Below are 27,550 nucleotides of genomic sequence, written 5' to 3'. Positions count from 1 at the left end.
GGAAGCAATGTCTAATGCAGTATGAAGCAGCTAAGATGAACCAAGTCCTCCTTATAAAGAGAATGAATCAAGCACAATTGATTAGCCTTAATATACTGGCAAACCCTTTACTTTCAATCATGTAATTGTTGGTATCCACATATTTGCCATCATTATAATTTGGCATTATTGCTACAGCAATATTCTGTGGCAACTATGCAGTGTTGAAGTAAGTTTGCTGGATACCTTTTGCTAATTTGTCAATGCACTTATGCAGTGGACAATGTTTTGGAAATCTTTTATTCCTAAGAAAAAAACAGCAGCAGGAAAAACACTCATTGCTTGACAGAATACGAGAGTACAGCATGTTACTATGTAATATAATCACTATTAACGAGGCAGTGCAATAGCTAAAGCTATGCTAGTACTCCCAGAACACATTCTCTTTTTCAGAGCATATTTTTCATTCACAGAAATTCCGACATGGCATTAAAATTTTTCTAGAGATAAAATTAAATTGTCACTGACTGAAGTTCTCTAAAACAATGCTGGAGATTTTTTCTGCTAGCAAATAATAAAAATGTAACTTTTGTAATTTCTGATTAGTTTTAAAAACACTTGTAGAGAGTAGTTAATTGCAACTATGTTTATGATATACTGCCATGTCCACTGAGGCTACATTTAGCACAAAAGGAAGGAGCCAAACATGAGATTTAAAAAGTGTCTTTCCTAGAATCAACTGAGGACTAAGTTTGACTTCAGGGTACATCTTCAGACTTTGGTTACCCAATGTTATCAGCACACAGGTCACCCAGGCACAATTACTAGGTAGGATGCTCCTATTCATTGTTCTTGCATTACTGGGTGGAAATTACAATGTACCCCACAGAATTAAATGTTAGTTTCTTTGGAAACACTGGCATCACCAGATACATAGTTTGCACTGTACTTTTGCTATTTGTTACCATGTCCACTTTTTAACCCAAGAATATGCTTAGTGCCTTGTGGAAAGAGACTTGTACATAACTAGATGGGTAGGCTGTTCTTAATGCCTAAGAACTGCTCTGTAAAATGATTGCTGTCAATTACCTTTCATTACAGAAGTGGAACAGACAGTTGGAACTGGGGTCTCAAATTTGCACATTCAGAATTAAGCAAATAATTTGTATTAATACATCTCTCACAAATTCCTCCACAAAAATGGTACTGCATTGTTACTGAAGCTGATCTTAATTAAATAGGAATCAATACATACTTCTTTCAATGGTACTGGTTCTCCCCATCACAGACCCCTCAAATATTTTAAGATTTCATATATCACATAGGAAAATATATGCTTTCAGAGCTCTTAATTTTTTAAATTATGTTTCCGATTCTGCTGCTGAAAAAGTAGTCCTTCTCAAAAAACCCCCCTAAACCTACAGTCATTTCTATAGCAGTATAAAAATGCTATAGAGCCAAAATACAAACTCCCTGACTATACTGCAAAGCAATGTATCAGTGGAGGTGCTAGGTTAGCATAATTAATGATTTAAGTATGGATTATTAAATACATTAAATATGTAAGGCTACAAAAGCTCCAAAGCAGATATAAAAGTCCATCTTAAAAATTTATGAAGATAAAAGATGGATCAGTTTTTATATTCACATTATAGAGTCAGGGTATCAACACACTGTGATTATGCACTCGCCCTGAACTTAATTCCATTCACAGCAAATCAGTTCTGGATAATGTCTCATACATTTCCACTGAGAATAATTACATTGTTATAGCCATCATAAGAAACATCCATCAAGTGAAGATGATTTGCTGATAGGAAACAGTATGACTGTAAACGACCAAAACTCTTAACATTGGCACATTTTCTAGCAGCATTGTTAGAATATAAAGAAATGAATAGTTAGCAAAAATAAGTATAAAGACAAGCTTTCATGTTATAGCTCAGCTGATCTACCAGCTAAGATTTCTTTACCTCCAAACACGCATTTCCAACTATACTCTTCTGCTGGCTGCAGTAACCTACCGAACCTCGCGTGAGCTGATGAGGCAGAAAAATCATGAGAGAACTGTTTTGTTTTTGCCTTTTCTTCCTCTCTGAATTGGGGCATTGTGGAGTCAGATGAGACAAGTGTAGACAGTTGTGGCCAGAATTGTATGGGGATTCCTTTTTACCCACTGTAACATGAAACCACTGCCTACGTTGCCTACTCACACCATCATTTAAACTAGTAAAATAATTAGATAGTGGCATGTTTTGGCACTGCCATGTAATTCTGACTATGTTGGTATTTTGAACAAAGAACTGCAAATTGCCTAGAAAGTAATTCATAAAACTATGTTGCAATAGCACATCACTGACATGGTGAGTCATATACCTTCTGTGCTGCTCATGCTTGGCAAAAGCAAATATAATTCCTGAAAAGTTCTGGTTCATTCACAAATCCACTGTGCCAGTCCAGCATTCTGACAGGCTGGCATTCTTCTAAGTCACCAGTAGGAATCCTGCAGAAGGGCACTCTTTGCTGGGTAAAGAACTGGCTGGACGGCCGAGCCCAGAGAGTTGTGGTGAATGGTGTTAAATCCAGCTGGCGGTCAGTCACAAGCGGTGTTCCCCAGGGCTCGGTTCTGGGGCTGGTCTTATTCAATATCTTTATTGATGATCTGGATGAGGGGATCGAGTGCTCTCAGTAAGTTTGCAGATGACACCAAGTTGGGTGGAAGTGTTCATCTGCTGGAGGGTAGGAGGGCTCTGCAGAGGGATCTGGACAGGCTGGATCCATGGGCAGAGGTCAACTGTATGAGGTTTAATAAGGCCAAGTGCCGGGTCCTGCACTTGAGTCACAACAACCCCATGCAACGCTACAGGCTTGGGGAGGAGTGGCTGGAGAGCTGCCTGGCAGAAAAGGACCTGGGGGTGCTGGTTGACAGCCAGCTGAATATGAACTGGCAGTGTGCCCAGGTGGCCAAGAAGGCCAACAGCGTCCTGGCCTGTATCAGAAATAGTGTGTCCAGCAGGAGTAGGGAAGTGATTGTGCCCCTGTACTCGGCCCTGGTGAGGCCACACCTCAAATACTGTGTTCAGTTTTGGGCCCCTCACTACAAGAAGGATGCTGAGGTGCTGGAGCGTGTCCAGAGAAGGGCAACAAAGCTGGTGAGGGGTCTGGAGAACAAGCCTTATGAGGAGCAGCTAAGGGAACTGCGGTTGTTCAGTCTGGAGAAGAGGAGGCTGAGGGAAGAACTTATCGCTCCCTACAACTACCTGAAAGGGTAGTTGTGGTGAGGTAGGTCTTGGTCTCTTCTCCCAAGTAACTAGTGATAGGACAAGAAGAAATGGCCTCAAGTTGCACCAGGGGAGATTTAGACTAGATATCGGGCAAAATTTCTTTACCGAGAGAGTGTTCAAACATTGGAACAAGCTGCCCAGGGAGGTGGTGGAATCACCATCACTGGAAATGTTCAAAAAACGTGAAGACATGGCACTTCGCAACACAGTTTAGTGGTCATGGTGGTGTTGGGTTAACGGTTGGACTTGATGGTCTTAAAGGTCTTTTCCAACCTTAATGATTCTGTGATTCTGTGAAGATTCAGGAAAGTAGAAGTACAATGTACAATGAGTCTGTACCATGGCAATTCCCTAGACAACCCTAGATGTGGCAACATCAGGGGAACTTGGTGTGCTGACTCTGGGAGAAATTACATGGAGGGTGGAGCAGAGTGGAGACGTCGTGGCCACACTCTGTGAACAAGGTAATCTAAAGGTACACAGTGTACATTAATAAGCTGCATGTTTGATGACCTGGGTCAGCAGTCTGTCAACTTTTGATAAAATGCTGTACTCGGAGTGAACTTTGCTTATTACAGTATCATTATAATACCAAAGCGCACACCCATCTCAAAAGTTACCCACCTCCCAAGGTGCGACCACCCCCCAATGAGCTTGTGCACTGAATTTTTCCTAGTCTGTACCTTTAAACGCAAAGCGAGAGAATTTTGGACCCATATTAATAAAGGTATGTATCACTAGAGTCACTCAAGCTCCACTTGTAAAGTAAAACACTATAAAATAGTTTAAAAAGAGCTGGATGTCAGGAAAGATACCATTGCTCCTGACCTTTAGGATCCACCGATGGGCTGACCCTCTCTTCCCCCACATTGGGACGCCTTCGGGCAAGATTCGAATGCTCGGCTATCCCGAGTGAATCCCCAGGAACTTTAGGAATCTCTGTATAGAGTTGTTTTATTACTCAACGCGTGTGTAACCTGGCCATATTTAATTTATTGCATGTGCTTTGCAGACAGTGAATTTATTACCGGCAATCTAAAAGATTTTGTGCATCTGTTGCTTCAATAAATCGCACTATTGATTGACTCAGCCGAGTGCGTTGTCCCTGAATGCAACCATACCTTTGAGTGTGGCCGTGTGAGTTCAGGAGGTGTCCGGCTGAGCAGGTAGTGTGATGTTAGTAGTGCATCTGAACTGTCCAACGGAGGTGCTGGGCGCGACTGGACTACTAACGCGGACTTTGGGCATCGGTCGTAATCAAGTCTAAAAAAGTCTGACCAACTGGAACGCAAGGGGGTTTAGTGTCTGCCAAATTGCTCTGCCTCTTAACGCAACAGAAAGCACTGTTTCTTCTCAATAAATGTGACACTAAACATAAAAATTTCATAAACACAAAAAAGTTCAACATTATTGCTCTATACTGAACTAGGGGGGTTTCCTTAGAGAAAGTCCTAAGATCACAGGAAAATACAGTGGATGTTCTTGGATAAACCATGTAAATGGCTGCAATTTGCTTTTTACTAATATGTCTTAACTTATCTCTCTCTTAAAAGTAGAAGCATAGAGCCAAGTGAATAGAAGATGCTCTCTATTATGTGTGTTCCACATCCCCCCACAAGTTCCTGGCCTCTGTCTTCAACATTCAAACACAAGTGCGAGTTGACAGGCATCACTCTTTGTCTCTATTTTCTACTTCTTAGATATTGCTTGTGCATATGTAAGAAGTCATAGCCTCCAGAGAGCCTTCTCTGCTTCACCCCACTCTCCTTTCTTCTTTGTAGTCCAGCTTCAAAACTAAGCACAGCAGAAGCAGGGAAGGTACATGAGTTTGCACTCCAGCTCCACTACCTTTTGTTCTTCTTCTTCCACCTCCAGCTGCAGTCCTATCCAACACAGCAGGGGCATGACAAGAGACAGATGAATAAAAACCCCTGTATTTTCTCTACTTTCTTAGGCTAAGCTGTCTCACTCTTGGACTCAAGACTCACAGTTTGTCACTGAACTTCCAGCTAGCTCTGTGTGTGCTGTCAAGGTCTCTTCCCTATCCATACACAAAGGACTCCTTACAAACTAGTATCTGGGGCACAAAGGAGTTCAGAAGGTGACATGTGAGCTACATTTGGGCCATAGTTTACTAGTTGAGGGGTCTTGCTGCAGAGGTTTCAATACCTACGGCACTATAAATGTACCATTTTAGTGCACATTCTGTACATCATCTACATGGCTAGGAAAATACTCACAAATATTTTTACAGCATCTATTTTGAGGTGTAAGAATTGTTTCAGTTGTTCAATTGTTTCATTGTGCTCAAAATCCCACTTTCTTCCTGCTTTTCATGAAGAATTACCTGAACAATTGAACTCTACCTGCAACAAATGATGATAGAAAGCATACTGCATGCAAAAATACAGTGAGTCTTTTCCCACAAAACATGCACACCCTTACTTGAAAAATGACAAAAATCTGAAGTTAAATCTAGAGAACATGCGGAGAACAACTGGCAGCCCACCTCAGCACTCTGGTTGAGCAATGACCTCCTGCTGCAGCTCTCCATTAAAAAGTGAGATTATATTTTACTAATAGTTTATGAAGCTAATCCCAGGACACCCTCATCACATTCCGTCCCCACTGTGATGGGTCACATATTGTACTTTTCAGCAATTGTCTCCAAAATTCAGTACAGCTCAAACATTTGTATAAAAATAGTTTCAATAGTCAATGATACATTTATACTTAAGCTAAAGGGAACTGGGATACTTCTAGAACAAAAGAAATCCAAAAGACACATAGTGGTTAATACCATTCTAAATATGGATATATTCCATAGATTAACAGATTTCAATCCAGAAAGATTCACCCAGTAGTAATTCTAATGCATTACTTATATCCTCCTATGCTATCTTACTTGGAGAAACCAGATTGGTCTGTTGTGCTGTGCTGCACAGAGAAACAACATATTGCCACAGCAACTACAAAAATGGTGTTCTGCTTAGTAGTTCCCTGTAGAAGAGATTCAATCATCCAGAAGAAATCTGTTTCTGTTCAACATTTTTTCTAATGCATAAAATCACAATTCAGTTTGGTAGTATACCAAAATCAGTATTGCTCTTTACTGTAACACAATTAACATTCTCATTTCAGTCTGGATTTTGGACCCACCTCAAGCACAAGCTGGGTCATTATGCAGCACAAAGGAACTACCAGATCTGCCTTTATCTAATCTTCAAATCTCTTTACATAACTTTTCAGACAACATTGCCTGTTTTGTAGCACATGAGATTGAGCACTTAACCCTCTTAACACCTGGAAAAAATGCAAATAATAAAAACCATATACAATTGTCCATATGCAACAATACATTTTTCTCTTTGCTATTTTAGAATCCTGCTTCTCCAATGTTGTCAATAAAACAAACAGGTAGTTCTCTAAACCGCAGAAATTCTGCCAAGTCTGCGCTAACAGGGAAGAATATACTTAATAGCATCTGCTTCTGTAAGGTGCAAGTCTCTATGATCTTAACAGGTATGATAAGTATATGCATCAGACTTGACGAATATAAGCAAATTTATTTGACTGAAGAACACCAGGTCCTACCTAGGACATGCTCTTTCTGGATGTGCCACTGCTGACAGGTCTGCTACCATGGGGCTTAGTTTCTACAGATTTTTGTTTTACGACTGGTATTGTTTGCAAAGTTCATGTACAGCATTTCCCACAATAGAGCACTTAAGAGTCTCCTATGTTTACCTACCTTCCTAAAATTTCCTAAATATCACAGAATTGCAGAATCATTAAGGCTGGAAAAGACCTTTAAGATCATCAAATCCAATCATCAACCCAGCATCACCATGCCCACTAAACCATGTCCTGAAGTGCCATGTCCACACAGTATGAGCAGTTACCTGAAGATAAAACTTAACACACCATAAATTGTGGCTGAAATGAATGAAGAGGGTAAAAAATGTTGAGGAAACACACAAAAAGGATGAATGTAAGTTTGTTTCTATATGAATGACTAGCACCCAGTTTTTACCTTTTTCCAGAATCTCAGGGATAATGTTTCGTTCTACTCATACATGCCTTTTTTTTTTTTTTTTTACAACAAACCTTCTGCTATATCCAACTGGAAAACAGTTGCAATGGTCTAAAATAATCTACTCTTGCCAATACAGGGAGCCCACTGAATGCAACACTCCACATTGCATGATTGCTTTCACTACTTAATGTTTTTTCTTCCTTCACCATGTCTGAAGTCAAGCCGTTTTTCATGTTTTAATGAATGTTCCTTGCTCTGTTTCTTATGAATTAAATAGCTTTCTATGACTTATTTTCTTAACCCGTGGACTACTTTGCATGAAAACTAATATGACAAGAATAATAGCAGACTATGCACACGGCTGGAGTTCTGTTTTTCCAGTAAAGTGCATTTCAGAGTTGCACTGTAATTCTAGATGTTCTCTTCCTGAGACATATTAATTTTAATCTGCAAATGGAAGCTGAGATATTCTAAATTAGATCTATTTGGATCTTCTAATTTAATTTTTTTAGAAGTACATGGCATTATTTTTTCTTACTCCAATTTTTTTGTTAGACATTTCTTCATTTTCTATACAGCTTTTACCAAACCATGAATGAAAATTTTTGCATTTATGGAAGAATTAGAGAATTATCTTTCTTCACCAGTTGCTTCCTTTCAGTCTCCCTTAGCTAAGATCATATTTTAGTTCTCAAGCTGCCAGCTAATTATTTGCAATGTGCTTCAGAATCTGCATTAGCAGTGCACTTTAGCAAAAAGTCTAAATCATGATCAAAACTCAAAATGGCTTTTAAAAGCTACTGAACAAAACATAAATGAAATAGATAATGCCATTAAAAGTTGGGAGAAGCATCAAATGATTTATTTCTTTGCATAAGTGTTCATAGCACCATCTATTTATTTGATTCTACATACTTTTACTAATCATACAAAATTGATTAGTAGAAGTAGTGCAAGCTCTCCTTCACTGTACATAGAAGAAAATATATGAATAAACAAAATATGAAAATAAGATCACTTAAAATTTTTCAACTATTAGAGCTACAAAAGATTAAGATTTGATTAACATCTTGTCAAACTGTTGAATATCTTTTATAAAGACTACGGGGCGGAAGACTTACTTAATAAAGATGAGTATGTTTCTTTCTGACTGAGGCCATTTTAAAAAATGTGAGATCATTACTCAATCAGAATGTTTCTTTTCTTCATGTTCACTGTGTCCAACATTTTCTAGTTCATACTCCAACCTCCAGTCTTTAGAAACAGTACATCAACTCCCCTAACGCTCAAATGAAAGGTGAAGTAATTTTAACTAGAAACTTGATAGCAAACTAGTAATGATTGGAACGGACATATTTCTAGTATCTTCACAAAAAGCAGATATACTCTTTAAAGAAAATTAAAAAAGAAAAAAGCCCCACATTCTGTCCCCCATAATTCTCAATTGTATTAAACGTGAAGCATGTTTTTAGCTAAGCCATCTATAAAGGAAACCTTTCCCTTCTGATGTGTAATCATTTTAAATTAGGTGTTAATATAAAGCATTAGGGGAGCATATGATATCAGAAAAAGCACTTGTACCAAATAAAATCTTGGTAATAGCTAGCTTTAAAAAATATGTGGTGTCACAGCTTTACAGCCGTAAGGGTGTTTGACTATAACATAGGAAACTTTTGTTTTATTTAACTTATTGGTATAAACTTGTACTTTGGATGTGAAAAAGACATTCATATGCCCAAAAGACTGCCAACTTCTTCAGCTATAAAGATGCTATCTTTCCTTACATTTAATTCTGAAATGCAGCTACCAGACAACATCTCTTCAGTATTTTTCAGCACTATATATAGTAATTCATTTCACTAATATGCTACTTTAATTTTACCATTTCCTACTATAACCATTGATTGTTTATCAACTTCAGAAATAGCAAGTTTGTATGTTATCTATTCTGTTCTAGTCTGTTTGTGTGACATCCTTTTGATGTGCACAGTGACTTCTCAGTCAGTTCTGTGACTGCCTGTAGTTTTACCTAAAACAGTTGAAGAAATGTAAAGAAAAAAAAATTCTTTTCAGATAGCATTATTTTCTCCCAAATGCAAACATGAGGAAAAAAAATGCTTAGAAGTTGGAAACCACAAGATGTAAAGAGGGGTCATGGATGAGAAACATTCATAGATACATTGACTACTAAAAAGCATGAAGAAGTAGTTCTTTAAAAAAAAGGTGGGGAGCTTTAATTCTCCCAGATGTTAGGAATTTTGTTCTTCCTGAAAAAAAATTATTTTTTAATTTGAAGAACCAGGCCCTGCACTCTACATAATTCTCCATGCAAGCAGCATTTAATTTACCTCAGTTTATATGTATTCAGAGAGTTTAGTACCATGAAAACAAGTAACATGTAGTAACAAAAGTACTGTGATTCTGTGATTCTGTGAAAATCAATTAGAAATATAAACCTTCCTCAAATTCTTAGTCACTGAGTCAGTAACAATTTGTAGAAGTGAAGGACTACAGGCCTGGGGCACAACATTCTATAAAATTCATAACAGTATATTCTTTTCTTATGTGAAGTCTCTTAAACTCTCTCCTTACTGTGTATTTGATGTGGTCCTTCTGGTAATACACAGTAAATCTCATAAATACGAAACTACTTTTGTATTCTTGTTCATACCACTGTTGAACTTTTGATTTTTATCTGCCATGAGTCATCTTATGTAACTGCAATTTAGTCTGCTCTTCACTCTATCTGCGCGATAAGAATCCAGGCTGAAATTAGGGGATGCATCTAACTGCACGCCATTGTAACCTACCTACATGAACATGTCATTGTCTTTCTTAGCTGAGGGACAGGAAATCCCACAAATTGTTATGATTTGTGGGCTTCTAGAAAAACTAAAATAATAGTTTCACAGTTTATACAAGAAAAAAGCATCCAGTATTTCTATAGTTTCGGCTGTTCAGCAACATTTTCTTGGAATAGCAATCAATATAAACTTAAAACAGTAGCATTGATCCCATGTTATTTATTTAAAGAAAACACTTTTTTGGGCAGACAGTCAACAATAAAATATTAAACTCACTTCACTGGGTTTAGTTTCTTTCCTGTGTTGCTTTTGTCCAGCAAGATACAATATCTCCAGGGATGGATCAGGATCTTATGCATGGCATGGCACTTTACCCCAGCTGTTGACCCTTAGAGTTGTAGCACTACCAGTACAACATTACTATTTCAGGTAGAGGTGGCTGCATTTGGAGACTTTCTGTGTCTCTTTTCATAAAAATTACACATTACCGAGGATGCTAGAAAAGCACAAAAAGATCAGTGAAAACCATTGCCTCTTCTTAGCACACTAGCCACCAAAGGTGGTCTGACACATGAAGTAGCACATGACTCCCTCTTTTGCAAGATGGGCACTTAATGCGCAAAAGCTCATGGACTTCTGTTATGCTGAGATTATTCTGTGGTATCTGTACTTTCTGAAAGTATCTTATAGACAACCAGCTTATTCATATATATTTCACTTAAGTGAAGGAATATATTCACAGCAAAGCCACCTGTTACGGCCTTCACTAAAGCTATATCATGACAGTGTACTACACTATATTCTAATCTATATATTCTAGCTTCAAGATGATCATAAAAATTTTTACAGTATATACAGATACACTAAGACAACCCTGATACGTTGTATTTATCCAGTAGCTTCCTGAGTAATTTTCCCTCCTTTCCAACATGAGCGAGTGTTAAGTAGTTTACAACTCAATCCATGACAGAAGGCAAGCAGACTTTCTTCCTGACAAATCCCTGGCAAATTTGCAAGGCTTTATCCCACTAGTTATTATTAACACCAAATTGTGTAAAAGACGTACCAAACAGTAGAAGAGGTCAGGTCGGACAATGCCCTTAAAACCTGTAATCACAAATAACAGCAGGGAAAGACTGCAGCTAAAATTAATTAAACGCTAAAGTGTTGGGGTTTAAAAGCTTACAACAGGAATTCCAGACGCACCTCAGAAACCAGTAGCTTTTGCATGCTATTTCTCTCAGATACAACTTCCACAGAAACCACAGCTGCAATTTAGCAAAGGTAAGTCAGGCCTTTTGGCATGAATCCATCTTTCTTAATACCTTCTTGTTAATCCAGTTCATAAATCAGTGACAGAATGAATCTCCTAATTACAAAAGTCACCATGTAGTAACAAAAGTTACAATTAACGCAAAAGCAAAGATAGACAAGCTTTGGCTCAGAAGCTACTCATGCCCGAAATCTCTCCCCTCCTTGTATCAGCTAGTTGAGAAAGATCCTGCGTCCCACTTGTGACCGTGTTGGTCTGCAATGCAGGAGCAGCCACCAGCTTTGTACTGAGCTTGCCATGCTTGCTCTGGCTGAGCTTCCCCTGCCCTGCCTGCCGCTTGGTTTTACGTGGTTTAGCTGTGACAGCAATTTCTCTAATTCCTCTCTTTAACTATAACACTCCAGATGTCTGGGGCTAATTTGTTTTACCTTTGTTATCTTTCTGTGATACAACCATTGACAGCAGTTATGGTATGTAGAATGAGATGTTTACAACTCTAATATCATTATGCAGTGTGAAGAAATACAGGCTTGCTAAAGATAGCAGAGGCCTTGAGAAATGGAGACCCAGGACGCAACATGGAGGAGTACAGGCATGTGATCACATGAGATGAGGCACTGGGTTGGTAATGGAGACCACAACAGCTGTGAGCAACTTCCCAGGGGTCTGTCAAAGAAATGCAGACTTGAGCCTGGACAGAACTGGTTCTAAGGGTAACAAACAGAACAAAGAAACTGTATCCTACATACACAAAAGGCACCACATAAGGTAATTTGGATGTAGCATGAAGCTGCAGACCAGTGAAGAAAGAGCAAAGGGAGAAGTGTGTAACCAAAGACACAGAAATGACCTCTCTGGGGTAAAGAAAAAGAAACCACCAATATGAGACTCATGTTGTTCCCAATGAAGGACTCCAGGTGCTGGGAAGCCACAGTAACATCCCCCCCACCAGACCCCAAGGTCTGCTGGCAGCCTGCAAACCCCGAGGTACAGCGCCATGGGCAGAACCGCAGGAATCAGGGAGGAACAAGGGAGTGCGTATAATAGTCTCAATGGCAATATTATTATTTCTTTTTTCATTAACAATTATATCTGGACTAATAATAATCACACTCTTAAGATTTCAGTTATATGAAGACTAACTTATTGCCTTTATATACACAACGTGTGTTTCTTCTTTCCCCATAAACAAGATGTGAGTTTAACACTCTGCAGCCGTGCTGCTCAATGGCTCTTAAACCATTAATGCTATAGCATCATCAGTGCAATACTACTATTTCAGAAAGAGTAAATCATAAATGTATGAGGCCAGGGTCTGTGAACTCTGCAACTGCATGTTAACACAGAGCACTTCAACCTTCTTTATCTCAAAGCTTATTGTACTTAATTATAAGTCCAACCACTTAAGTATAGAACTTAAAAATTGCTGTTATTTTGAGAACTTACCCACAGGAGGAGTGGTTTTGAACACTGAAATCAGTTTCCACATTTCCCAAGTTGGAAATGCTTATATTGATATTTGTTCTTCATTTCTCTGACAGTCACTCGAGGCATTGAATGAGAAAGCTGGTGCGGATACAGTACGGGCTGCAGAGAGTCGAAATGCTTTCACACTGTTGCATCCCTCAATCTTAATTCTGGGGATTCATAGGTGGTCAATCACTGCAACTGAGTATCACTTCATATTAAATCCACTATCTTTTGGTACAGATCTCAGGGTATGGGATTAGGACTGCACCTTTCCCCCTGTGTTTCCTCTTTCCTTACTTTAAGCAACTTCTCCAGGGCCTCATATTTCCCTAACAAAGATCACAGTTGAGATCTTGTACTTACTGCTTGCCTCCTTCAGTTGTGATTTCATTTCATTTCCTTCTCTTCCTGCTTTACTTTGGTACCAACACTAAATAATGCTTTCAGCCCTCCAACAGCCAGCTGAGGAATCCGTAAGCAGCCTGAGGATAATTCTTGTTACAAGTATCACCACGGAAAGAGTGACTGATATCCAAGTACATAAACACAGGACGAGACACCTGAAGGATTTACAGTTTAAATACAAACATGGCAGTGCAAGAAAAATAATTATAAACAAATGTACACATGAAAAAGAGACAAGCATAGATTAAGTGAACTAAGGTCACAAGTTAAACCTTTGAAGCCCAGTGCCTTCACTGCAAGACTGTCAGTTGCTAGAGAACATCAGTATGGACTTAAAAACTCAAGACTGCAGGGCAAGATAACAACACATGACAGTGTGGATAAACAATGCAGTATCTCACCCACCTGTTTATCCTGAGCTCAGATTAACACTGGGAGCATGAAAGCAAATTCACTTCATGGAAACTGACCACTAGTCACTTTTGTGACAAAACTTTTATGTTTTAAAAAAAGTACAAAAGAACTGGTAATGTGTCAAGCTACAAAATGAAGCAAAAAGGACAATAATATTTTTTTTCTGATGAATCAGGATCATTTCCAAGAGGATACTGCAGTTTTGAAGCTGGCTACATAGCCTTCCTCTATGTAAAATGATTGTGAGGAGAAATGAAATAAAACTGGAGAAGCCACAAGTGTTTTTTTGTCTTAGATCTTCCAGAAAATTATTACAAGCTTCAGACATTAGCAAACCATGCAAACATACAACAAGATATACATAAAAGGAGATTTGTAACAGAAATACTTCATCTTCTTAGCTATAGCAACAATAATAATTATTAATATTAGCAATTCCTAGACGTAAGTACTTATTATTATACCCTAACAATACACCAGAAACCTAAAAAACCTCCAGGGATACAGAGGTGCGCGCAAGTAACCCTCTCACAGGCATTAAGAGCTTGCCCTTGTAGCGCTGACAGAGGAATCTCTGCTGTCGGGCTAGCCCAGTCCTGCACCTACACCGCCGAGCCTACTTCAGCGCACGCCTCCATGGGCGAGCGCAGCTCAGGAGCTCACAGAATCGCTCCTACTTACGATCAAAGGTTTATATGTGTCAGCTCATAGAGTGCGTTCTGCCACAACACAACGTTTATGAACCCATTTTGGCTCACCACAAGACAGAAAAAACATTTGACAGATAAAGTTATCACATTACAAAATAAACTTGGAGAAGCTGCCTATGCATTTACAAAGAAATTCCAAAGTCTGAACATGTTTGTTCTCTCGGACTGCTCTCCAGAAAAGCTTCAATTACAGCTAAGAATGAGATGCACTATACCTTTAACAGTGAGAGCTTAGAAGAGATTCACCTTACACCAGGGTTCTGCTGCACTGAAGTGCTCCTTAAAAGAGCACTTAAATGAAATACTTCTCATTGCCATTTATCAAAACTCTTTCACTCCATCCACTCAGAGGTTTATTCTTTTTTTCTCTGTGTGAAGTTTTACTATCTGATCGCTTAAGCATATGTGGTAAACATACTGGAAATCACGGTTACAAAGTACCACAGATGAGCCTCCTGCTGTAAATATCACTGTAACAAAATGCACATTTTTACAAGGAGGGGTGTCAGAATGCTGAAGAAAAAGGACAGCAAGTGGAACTTGTAAGAAAAGGGAGGATATCTAGACTGGCACAGGTAAGAGGAGCAGCCACAAAAAGGAGCGTGTGGCAGAGGAGCATCCCCTTTTGCAACATGTCAACGTACAGAGGATGTTATTTTCTAGATCCACATTTTCCTGGGAAGATACCACAGCAATGGGAAACACAGCTGCACTAGCCACATGTGCTGCTTGTCTCAGAGTCTGAGAAGTAGTCCCATTTCAATATTCCGTGCCATGATCATAGATTTTCATCAAGGTTAAAGAAATCAATGCAAAACCAAAATATCTTCCCCTCAAAACTACTATTTCAAACCAGATGATTTATTTTACATACTTATTTTCTAAGTTTCTTTGTACTTTATAAACCATATGCTTACTGATTAGATATACCAGATTTAACAACTGTATAACATTTGCTATATGAAATTTAAAAATAATGTAGGAATTGGTTAAGCGTGGTTTAACAAGAAAAAGATCTGAAAGCATATTCTTCAGGTAAATTTGTACAATATCTTATTCTTGAAAGTAACATCTAACAAAGATCAAAGTGGCTGGAGAGACTGCAGAGGACTCGACTGTGCAAATGCTCATATATACTGTGCTTTTGCATCATCATTTCATCTAACAGAAACAACAAGGCCTGAAATTTTTAAAGCCATTTTAGGGACTTGGACACCTAAGAATCTTTAGAATTCTTAGAAAACAAGTATTCAATATTGAGACATCCAGATCTTGGAAAGGTACTTTACTCTCAGTTTCAGAGAAGCATTTTACAAAATAACTACAAGTTTTCAAAATATCACAATGCCAATTTAAATCTTTCTTAACAAAACAAAAAACCTTCCCAAAGACAAAATAGATATGCATGCCATACTGAAAAGTCTCACAGTATGTCCCAGATCCATCACATTTTCAAGCTGGTTCTTATATTTCATTGAGAGAGACAGCCTCTACGTATCTCTCTCTTGATTCTCAATTCACTGCTCTGCTTCAATTCTGTACTACATTCTAAAGGCTCTGTTGACTTATTTATGTAGGAAAGAGCTTGAAGTCACTTGGTACCTGAGTGGATTGGAACTGTGTAAGGACTGCAGTATATTAATGGTGAAAATCGTTTAGGCATGAAGGACTAATGAAAGATCTATACATTAACTATTGGTCCTATATATCCTACTGCAAACCAATGAAAACAATTTAATATCTAACCTAACCATAGTCCATTCAAGTAAGCTTAGTATTTCTCAATAAGGCATAGATATTAAACTAGACTTGACTACTATAAAATGTAAAGCACTCTCATAAAAAAATCTGTGAAATAAGGTTTACATGAGCTTTACATGTCACTACACTTCCTCTATGGAATATTCTAACATTAGCACAATGACACAGCTACCTAAGGCAGGAATGATTTCTTGAGTAGATAGTACTTCTATGATCAGTTAGTATGTTTGCTCTTGCTGGCCACACAGTGTTTTGTAGCAGGAATTTCATGTTGAGAAATTTTCTTTTAATGGCATACATATCATTAGTCTTTCTACTGAATTTCAGAGCAAAAAAACCTGCATTATTAAGATATCTTGGTTTTTCTCCGCTCCACCAAAAATTGCATAACCGTCTATGGTCTTTAATTCTGTTCTGCTTTAGATGGTTTGAAGAAGGAAACCATGGTTATGTAACTGGTAAGGACACATAACATTTCTGTTAGATTTGTAGACAAAATATTTACCTACTAAAGACTAATATTTTAAATAGCAACAATCAATTCTTTACTAAAAAAAAATATTTGTGTTACAATAAGCAATAACTGTAAACATCTTTTAAAACATAAATTTTTCGTAACCGTGAAGTTAACTCAAAATGCCATTACTTAAAATTAGGAAATACTGAAATGCTAGGGTTTCTCATTTAGAAGATTTCAATGCTTAGTTTTCCTTTAATCACACTGACTAAATTTGACTGTATTTTTCCCCACTTCAAATTCATTATTACATCACAAAACAGTAAGAAGGCCAACAGAAAGTAGTTACTTATACCCACCAAGGTTTGATTTTACACAGAAAAATCTGATTGGATAGGATTGAATTAGAAAAACTACATGTAGGAAGAAGTCATAAATTCTTGTTTGCAGGATACCTGACTCTAGACAGTACCACATTAAACCAGTATGAAGAGACAGCATCATAAAAAAGTCAGAATGATTTATAAAACCAAGCCAAACTTTACCAAAAAAAGTAGCACAATTGATTTTAAACACCTACTTGCTTCTGTAGCCACCGGTCTCGCCTTCTTTGTTTTCTCCTCAAGCTTTTCAACTTGTTTCTTTCTCTCTTATTTGGCTTTTGGTTGAAGGAAATACTGGTAGGCTGCACAAGACCAACAGGTGTGATGTGTTGTTCCTCTTCTACAGCACTTGTAGCTGAAGAATGGTTCATCACAAAAGGTGACCCATCAGCAATGGCACTCCCAGAAGACAGTCCAGTAGCTTCAATACCACACTCTCTTTCTGTTTCTGTATGTAGTAATGTGGTAACGGAAGTAACTCGAAACCTTTTTTGTAGTTTGTCAGCACTGGAACTATACAAGTTCTGAAAAGAACTATCATTTTTCCTATTGGACTCTAGTTGCAAGCTATTTCGTGTGTAAACAGGTAGATTTTCCTTTTGGCCATGATAAATTGTTCCCATGCTGCAAGTTTCATATAACGCAGGTGACAAAACAAGTCTCTCTCTGATATTTAAATCCAAACTACGTGATCTTCTGTGAAAAGGTTTTACAGTGCATGCATAATTCATAGGAGAGGAAGCAGAAAGATTTCTTTTTTGATTTAATGCCTTTAAGGGAAGTTCTTTACTTTTTGTCTCAAATCTTGGAGTTCTTACTTCTAGACAAAGTGCTTCTGTTAATCTTTCAGTACCATTATTACTTCTGGCCATGTGTGAAAGCCCTTGATTTTTGATTTTGAAAGTTGCAGTTACCACTTCATGGCAGGTATCCTTGCTAAAGCCGGATTGAATCTGGAGGAGAGGTAAATGTTTTCCTGATGATTTTGCCAGTTTAACAGAGAAATGAGGCTGATAGTCAGTCCGACTTTTGCAGAAATGTATATTTACTAACTGTCCACAGGAACATTTTGTGTTGCAAAGAAAGTTAAAGCCCCCTAAGGAGGCCTCACAGAACGGACAGTGCAGTTTTCCAATTGTCCACTGTGCCTATTGACAAGACAAAAAAAACCCCCACCAAACACATTCATTGTAAATAAATGATGAAGAAATAATTACTAGAGTTACTTTTCTCCTTTAATAAAAGCGTTTACTTTTTCTTTTTGAAACACAATAAAAGCGACTTCACAGAAGAAAGAAAATCCACCATAAATATTGTTCTGGTCAAAACTCTGCTTGCTGCAGTGACAACTAATTCTGAGAAATCTAGAGCAAACATTTCAAAATGTAGGGGCTTTGAAGTATGTTTAAAATTTGTCCATAGATAGAATAATGCTGCAATAGTAATGAAGTAATGAAGACGTTGGATCCTTTAAAGCAGTGAAATCAATTTACCATGTTAATCTGGAATTGGCAAGCACAGTTTCTCAGTGGAGTCTTCTGAGTGCTGATACATTTCTTGCATACTAAGTGCAGCGGAAGGAGATTTCTTACAAAGAGAATATAGCTTTTTACTTTGCTTACCCCACAAAACCTTGAAATGGGATTTGTGTTTTGGTGTATGTAGCATTGCAACATAATCTGTGTGCAGATACCATGACAAATCCTTAATATTCTATCTATAAGAAGGCAGTTATTTTAATTATTAGTAATTCTATGAATTTAATTTCAATCCTAAAGGCACTTTTTCAAAAGAAAATACATATCAAAGATCCATAAATTCGTACATATTTGCACAACTATTAATATTTTCAGTAAATATATTCATCTGTCGGTAGGAACACATTTGAGGATTAAAGTTATGCAAGTGTTTGGAGGATCAAAGCCCAGATGAGAGACAACATTACCAACTCCAGTCACACATTACTCACTAGTGTGCCTAAAGTGGGGTTAAGCCATGAATACAGAAGCTGCCCAACATTTCTAGTTAAAGCATTGCTTTCAGTTACAAATGTCTTTGCAGGTAGTTGGGGAAGGTGATTCCACGCCTGATGCTTGTCTGATTGAAAGTTTCAGAAAGTTTCAGTAAAACCAATTTTGCAGTTTCAGAAAAAAAACCTGCACAGGAAAAAGGTTATTTTTCATACAGAATGATAGAAAAAGTTCTGGAAGCACTTATTTGTGAAACTTACTCCTGCCTTGTGAGTTAAAAACTCAAAATTTCATGATGTATCAAAGATGTGCCTTCCACTGCACCTACGAGAATCTGTTTAAATCTTGACATGTTTTTTACTTAGAGAAAAAAAATCTCAGTTTACATATGCCCAAAGGTTTTCAAATCCCCGAAAATTCCTTGAACATGCACAGTCTCAGTTTACAAGGCTGACAAACATGTGCATATGCCATTCCCAAAGAAGAATTAAGCTGTTTCAGAGATATACTGTAAGTCTCCCACACTCCATTTCCCAGATGCCACGGGCTAGGCACTAAAATCAGGGAAAAGCCCTTTCTAGTGCCCTTACTGAGTCTTTCTGGCAATCAGGCACTATGGAATAGTAACCTGGATCACCAAACGGAGAGGAGTGGTTCATGAACGTTAGAGAAGAAGGCTAGCAGCCTGGCAAAAGTGGAAATGCAAGAGACAGGAGGGAAGAAAAAGGACATCTCTATGTCCTACGTGCACAGAGACTGGGGAGATGATGTGCAGTACAAAGGAGTCCGGGACTGATTTAGCATGAGTTTGGCAACGGACTGTGGAAGCACTGACTCAGTAAAAGAAGTAACAGCCTACTAGTGGAGGAGGTGGTAGGGGGAAAATCAGCAAGATCTGAAAAGGAGCTGAGGGTACACAGATTTAATAATAAACTGCATAAAGAGGAAAATCTGGGAACGGTTAACCAAAGAAGCTAAAACAAGTGATGAGTGATTGAGGAAAAGACAATGCAGGTCAATAAAGGTCACCAACAGTACTAGCTAGATATTTATGATTATTGAAGATTATCTATACACTAATGTGTGCATGAAACCCAATGAGATTGGTTAAGAACAGGGACAGATGGCAAAAAAGAACTGGCTGGGAAACAGTGGGTTTTTAAAGCCTGCAAATAGACTTTGTGCTTATGTAAAATGATTTAGCCTTTGAATCAGGAGTCATACAGGAGGAAATAACACATGATCACAAAATTATTCAGAGCCCAGGAGGATGTGGGGATAAGTCAGAATTGTTTAAAAACCCCACACATTTATCCATAAAGCTACAGGGTCTTTCCAGGAAAGTCAGAAGTGCATGAGGCAAGAGTTCCTAGGATATTAAAGGACAAAATGAACGCTAAGATATTGAAGGTGATCACAGAGGATCGCACCCTCTGTCTCTGCCACCAGAGGAGCACTGCTTCTCTGCAATCTTGAGCAAATAAGTTAAGCCTTTCCTGAGCAGTCTCTGGGTTTTGTATTTCTTAGGGCTCCAGCCGAACCTCTAGGCTGTCAAATGCAGAATGCTGGCCATTTACAGCTGAAGGTGAAAATAATAATATTGTATCAATATTGAATCCAATTTTACTGAAATAATATAACATGCAAAGTACTGTAAAAACCTGCATCCTTATGATCAGGTGTTCAAGATTAGGCAATTCTGTAAAGTGGGAAAATACCTCATCACCCTTAATTTTCACATCCTGTGCCAAGATTAATGTTTCTGAAACAGACACACTATTCTGTCATGCACTATTGAAGTATATGAGATTATTAATTTTAAAAATAGTTTAATTAATGTTTAACAAATTAAAACATGGAACAAAACAATGGAGGAAGATGAAATAAATTTTCTTAATTTTTGAATGCTTAGTTTTACAGCCATAACAATTTTTTTCTTTGTGTATCATTCTCAGCATTGATTTACTTACATCAGAAGTTACTTGCAATATATAAAACTTAGACACTGAAGTCTAAGCAGAAAGGAATGCAGGTATCATTTGCCTCTCAAAATCAAAGACTCATCAGAGAAAAACCATAGGGCAAAAGAAAAGCACTGTTTCTGCCTATTATATCTATTCAACAATATGAACTTCTAGACCTAAACTAACTTAAAGAAAATACTCAACTGAAGCAATCAGTACAACAGGAAAGTTATGAGATGGTTTGTAATTTCAAATAGGCAGTTAAAAGCAGTGACACCGGCTTGTCATCAGACCTTTGAATTTGCAGGAAATAACTACTTTCTATTCATATGACATAATATCACTTAAATATAAAAGACATCGTAACATATTCCAAAAACTGATCTCTTAACAAACTCCCAGTCTGGTTTTATGGAGAAACATGCTTCTTACTGTCACTGTCAACACATGTGTTAGTACTGAAAGATATTATAATCAAGACAAACCAAACCCCAAAGCCTAGATAATTAATATAATTTTAAGCACTGACAAAATGTGCAGAGGTGCCCATGACAGTTATTTGGACAAACAGACATTCATCTATAAATGAACAGGAACAGAACTTATCACTTGTAGGTTTTGTGCATACATTAAAAAAAACATTTAAGAGGGAAGAAAACTTCTGTAAATGGTAATGAAAGAAGTTACCGAGAAAAATTCCCTCAGTTAGAAGGTCTCTGTAATATACGTGGACCTTGGCAGAAAAGTGCCCTTGAAGTTTGTTCCCCTTACTTATTTCACATTTTGAATGATTAAGATGCAAGCAAAAAAAATCTACCTTTTCAATGACACATTTCACCCACTCCGGAATGGCTTCTAAGTTCACATGCCACACATTGCAAGTCTCCTGAGCAGCAACTGAAGGTTGTGATGTCTGTCAAAAAAAGAATTATTGTATTGATATTCAACATTCATGTAGGCATTTTTTGTTTGAATATAGCCAGAAGTCAGCTTCTCAAATTCAGTAAATTTTTTATTAACAAATTATAAAATTCAAGGTGTTGGTGCATTCTTTAAGCTAAAAAACAGGTACATGCTGTCAATAATTCTCTATTTCTGAATCTAAAGACATTGGACAGACTCCACTGTGGAGATGGAGGCATTTGGAGGTGGTTTTGTTTTGCTTACAAGAACAGAAAGTTTGCAATTGCTGATCTTCCAAGTATATCCAGAAACTGATTTCAGAAGCACTGTCAGCTGTCACAATGTTGCAGTAAAGACAGGAAAATTTAAGTTCTAGTTTGTGAAGACTGTGGTCAGTATGGCACAATGATGCTACAAATAGTTGTAAATTGATATTCTAATGTTTGTTAGAATAACTAGCAGAGAAACCAGGGCCTTTTAGCAACTTTTGAGTTTTTACTGCAATAATGTAACCAACTGAAGAGAAAACAAAATTTAAAAAACTGTAGCAGTTAATTAACTGATACCAAAACACAAACAACTACCAAACTACCTTTTAGCACGAAAGTGAAACAAATGTAATTAAATCCTTTAATATGGTTTAGAATGTCAGTAAAGTTATAGAGACGGCTAGAAACTCTGGTGAGTATTAAAGTCTTAAAATCAGTTGTTAAAATTTTTGAATACGGAAAATCACTGACTCTTATGTTATGAAACTCATGGGAATAGAAGTTTCATTATGCTGAAAATTGAAAGTGGGGCTATACACAGAAGACATAAGCTTTTAGAAATTCTCCAAGTAATGACAGCAGACAGATAGATCCATTTGCCATGTCTATGCTATCCTTTTCCTCATACCTGTGGAGAGCACCTGTACTTCAACTTGGATATCATTCTGATTTAAAGTGTTTATACTGCATTCGTAACTTCAACATTTGGCTTTAAGATTTGTTCTAAGATTTTTCTCTTTTACTCATCTTTCAGCTCTGTCTTTGACTGAAGGTCTAAATTCATCAGGGAAAGACGACATACTGAAAACATTACTCTTCTCATCATAATACAATCTTTGCCTCACAGTGTCTCGGAAAGTAGTGTTAAATTATGTTTTTTTATCTGCTATCTAAATAATTAGAGAAGAAGCTACTTCAGTCTTATCCACAATGGTGGTGGATCTCCACTAGCAATTAAAAGCTCCACCATGGGGCATGGACAAAGATACCTCCTTCTTTTCACTACATTTTTTCCATGAAAGGAGTTGAAATTTCCCCCCACATACCTCCCAAAAAACCTTCAAACCATGCACAAAAGAAAAACTCCTCAAGTATAAAGCATGAGGAATATTCCAGAACCTCAAGCTCTGTAAGCAGAGTGATTAAAATGGGGTTTATTAATACTACTCTACTTATATCAAGGTCTTAAAAAATAACAACTTTGTTTCTACCTCTATTGGTTATACCTTCCTCCAGTGCCAAAAAGAATGTTGTTGCATTTCTAGTGCACTAATAAAAAGATCAACACTTTCCCTTCTATTGTCTTTTCCACTTTGATTCAAGACCATAGGGTGTAAACACAGCCTTTTTGGCATATTTGGAAGGACTCCAACTCTTTAAGACTACTAACTGCCATTATAAAGCAGCAGGAACTACTCTGTCATTGGTTTATTCTGTGTAATTATTTTTCTGTTTATTTTAATAGAAATGATGTAAATTACTCAGTGGTATTTTAGCCTGGCAGGGCATTACCCCTCTCAGGGCAGGCTAATCTTCTGAACTATTTTTGTGCACAGACTATTCCTTGCTCTTTCAAAATGAAGACCAAAAGTTTCTGATATAGGGATATTTGACACACAGTTAAACTACCACAGTAGAAATTAGTATCAGTACTTAAAACACACCTTAAAAACAAAGAGTTCTCTGTTAAGAGAAATTAAACCAAAACAAAAAATGACTGTATTAAAACTGTCAAAACCAGACCCATTTTTATATGAAAAATGGTAACACCATATACTTTACACCAGCTAGTAGTCAAATTACCAGCCCTCATGTGGCAGAACATAAAGGTGATCACTGCCTACCTGGCTGCACTAGCATTACTGCTCGTATTACTCTCTATGGAATTGTCCATATTTTAGTATTTATCTCCACAGGAGATTAATTACTAAGTGAGGGCAAGTCTAATACTTCACAGAATCACACAAATTAAAGGAAAAGACCTTTAAGATCAACAAGTCCAACCATCAAGCCAACACCACCATGACCACTAAACCATGTCCTGAAGTGCCACGTCCACATGTTTTTTGAATACTTCAGTGATGGTGACTCCACCACCTCCCTGGGCAGCCTGTTCCAATGCTTCACCACTCTCCTGGTGAAGAAATTTTTCCTAATATCCAATCTAAACCTCCCCTGGTGCAACTTGAGGCCATTTCCTCTTGTCCTATCACTAGTTACTTGGGAGAAGAGACCAACACCCTCGTCGCCACAACCCCCTTTCAGGTAGTTGTAGAGAGCGATAAGGTCTCCCTTCAGCCTCCTTCTCCAGACTGAACAACCCCAGTTCCCTCAGCCGCTCCTCATAAGACTTGTGCTCCAGACCCCTCACCAGCTTCGTTGCCCGTCTCTGGATACACTCAAGCACCTCAACATCCTTCTTGTAGTGAGGGGCCCAAAACTGCACACAGTATTTGAGGTGCGGCCTCACCAGCACAGGGGCACAAGCCCTTCCCTACTCCTGCTGGCCACACTATTTCTGATACAGGCCAGGATGCTGTTGGCCTTCTTGGCCACCTGGCTGCACCGCCGGCTCATGTTCAGCCGGCTGTCAACCAGCACCCCCAGGTCCCTTTCCGCCGGGCTGCTCTCCAGCCACTCCTCCCCAAGCCTGTAGCGTTGCATGGGGTTGTTGTGACCCAAGTGCAGGACCCTGCACTTGGCCTTATTAAACCTCATACAGTTGGCCTCTGCCCATGGATCCAGCCAGCCCAGATCCCTCTGCAGAGCCCTCCTACTCTCCAGCAGATCAACACTCCTACACAACTTGGTGTCATCTGCAAACTTACTGAGAAAGCACTCGATCCCCTCATCCAGATCATCAATAAAGATATTGAACAAGACCGGCCCCAGAACCGCTTATGTCCGGCCGCCAACTGGATTTAACACCGTTCACCACAACTCTCTGGGCTTGGCCATCCAGCCATTTCTTTACCCAGCAAAGAGTATGCCTGTCTAAGCCATGAGCTGCCAGTTTCTCTAGGAGAATACTTCTCCTTTATCTAAAACCAATGGCACTGGAAAAAGTTACAAATTCCCTCCAAATGCTATACTTACTTGGGATGGTTCTTTTCCATGACATTTTGCAAGGCAAACAGAATTTGCTATGTATTTTCTACATCTCCAGCAACGTAGAACATCAACCTCTTGGTTACTCATTTCAACCTGTGATTCTTTAGCTCTGTATATCTATCTGTAAAGACCACAAAACATACAATTCAGTCACCTGTTGAATCCACACATGCTTTCCTCTTGCGACCCAGAAGTCTACCAGTAGTCTCTTCACTATAGAGGAGACTAATACTTTATTTATAAACGTTCTCTAATCTTGTATAGCATGCCACCTAGACATTTTAAATAGCAAAATGAAACAGATTTTTTTATTTCCAGGTTGCATACAGAACCAGAAAGCAACAACAACAAAACAAATAAAAAAATAAACCACCTTCCTCAATGTTTACACAAAAGACAAGGCAACTCCAGTTTTCCCAGAAGATATCCATAGAAATGTCATTGCTACCCTATACGTTAAATATACGCATATATGCAATGTCACATAAAAAAATGAATGCAAACATAAAACTACAGAAGACAAACACTGTTTTCTCAATGCACCCCTGGAGGCACGCTCCCTTAAATTGCTTTGTGTGGGAGGAACAGTACTACAGGTGCAACAGGGCTTTTCACAGACCTGAATCAACTTCCTTGTAAAACAGCTATCCAAATTAGACAACCAGAAGGACAAGACAGCTATTTTTCTCTCTTTGTGCCTTGCTGTGTTCTGCTATCTCTCTGATCTTCTCTAATATGTTTCCAAAGCCTTCCCTTTTCACCACACTTTCTCCAGAGGTCTTTCAACTCTTCTTTGTACCTGCTTCTGGTTTTACCCTCTTCTGCTAGCTACATGAAAAAAACAGGAAAATCTTTTACATCTACATACTCAACTCAAGCACTATGCTAGGGTAATGCCTACTCACAGTGCTAAAGTGCACACTGCTTACTGACAGAAAAACTGGTGCATAAAACTTAAAACTAATATTAAAAGAATCCTTGCTCTTCCACAGTCCAAACATCTGATTTTGCAATTATTTCAACAATTTAATTTTTATTTAGTTTTCACTAACTAAAGAAACTCTGAGATCCTCAGCATAGGCTGTCTGAAGAGCAGTTTGGTTTACTGGGCCATACAGACTTTTGCTCTTTTCCTCATTTCTACCTTTCCCTTTTCTGCCTTGTTTTCTGAATTAATCAAAGACTTTGAAACAAACACACAGAGGTTATTCATTATTTTTATAAATATTTTTTATTTTTTATTTCATTTATATCTGAGGTCTTCTTTCAGCAGATTTTCTGCTTTTTTACATATGTAAGGAGTCTGAGATACAGTTTGACAAGGAAGAACAGAAACAATGTGTGCATACATCAGACTCCTAGCTCAAGTGGACATGCAGCTTTTAATAACCAGATCTGCACTAAGCTTAGAAAGTGAAATTAAGGGAAACATTAAATCCTTTATTGCAATGTCACAATAAATTAAAATGAATTTTTGTTAAGATTCCATTAATGTATTTCAATATAAGTTAAGATGGCCAAGGAAAAGACCATGGAACAGACACATATAGAAAAGGCAGAATTTACACTGGAAACCTGTCTTGTTCATGACAAAAAAGCCTTGACTTAAGCAGAATCTCTCTCAAGTTTTTATTAACCTCGCTATATCAGTGCTGCCATTTTCTGTACCAGACACATTTTGAAAGCGGAATGTATAAAAATGCTGTCCCTCTCTATGAAGGACTTTTTTTTTTTTTTAAAAAAAGTAAATTCAGGCTCTGAAAGATTTTTACAAGCAGTGTGTATCACTTTGCTATGCTAAATGCAGCATTAGACTTCACAGGGTACTGAAAGAATAATTACCAGTTATGAATTTGTTTGTATCACTCAAACACCTTAAAGCTGTTCTAATTAATTTATTCTTCATAATTTCATTACACACTTCTAAAATGAATTTAATCTTAAAACAGCTCTGTGTGAACCTCAAATCTAAGACCAACAACTAAAAAACTTTTTGCATAAGGCTGCTCAGGCATGCTTTTCAGGTACAGCCATATCCCCATCTACTAAAATACATTATTGAAACGTATTACAGTTAGTGATATACATCTTGCATACCTTATATGCTGTATCTGTGTACTCAAATGGTATCTATTTAAGTTTCTGTATACATTCTGTTCCCCTTATACTAATTGTTATAGAAAAAGCTGGTTTGCTATCTGTGGAATAGTTATGTCCTTTCAGGCTGATGATGCTTACTGGAGTGGCGTATAAAACAATTGGTGATAGGCTTCTGAATGAACAGATGAAGGAGTGATGGATAAATGCACTTGTTATTTTTAAAAGATAAGGTTCAAGCCATGCAAACAAAGACTGTC

The 27,550-nt window shown here is 37.9% G+C and overlaps 1 protein-coding gene across 1 annotated transcript in view; it reads right to left on the bottom strand.

Annotated features, from left to right (window-relative positions):
- RNF180 (ring finger protein 180) overlaps positions 1-25,295 on the bottom strand; it is a 72,716-nt gene extending 47,421 nt beyond the window's left edge. The window contains exons 1-3 of the mRNA XM_082013692.1: positions 25,179-25,295; positions 21,728-21,823; positions 17,174-18,124 (exon numbers count right to left, since the gene is read on the bottom strand). Of these exons, the coding sequence (XP_081869818.1) occupies positions 17,174-18,124; positions 21,728-21,823; positions 25,179-25,280 (1,149 nt within the window). The 5' untranslated portion in view covers positions 25,281-25,295. The remainder of the gene's footprint in view (positions 1-17,173; positions 18,125-21,727; positions 21,824-25,178) is intronic.
- Positions 25,296-27,550: the final 2,255 nt, after the last annotated feature.

The sequence above is a fragment of the Phaethon aethereus genome (assembly GCF_964289735.1).
Source record: "Phaethon aethereus genome assembly, chromosome: Z".
NCBI lineage: Eukaryota > Metazoa > Chordata > Aves > Phaethontiformes > Phaethontidae > Phaethon > Phaethon aethereus.
This window is presented reverse-complemented; position numbering and strand designations above follow the sequence as displayed.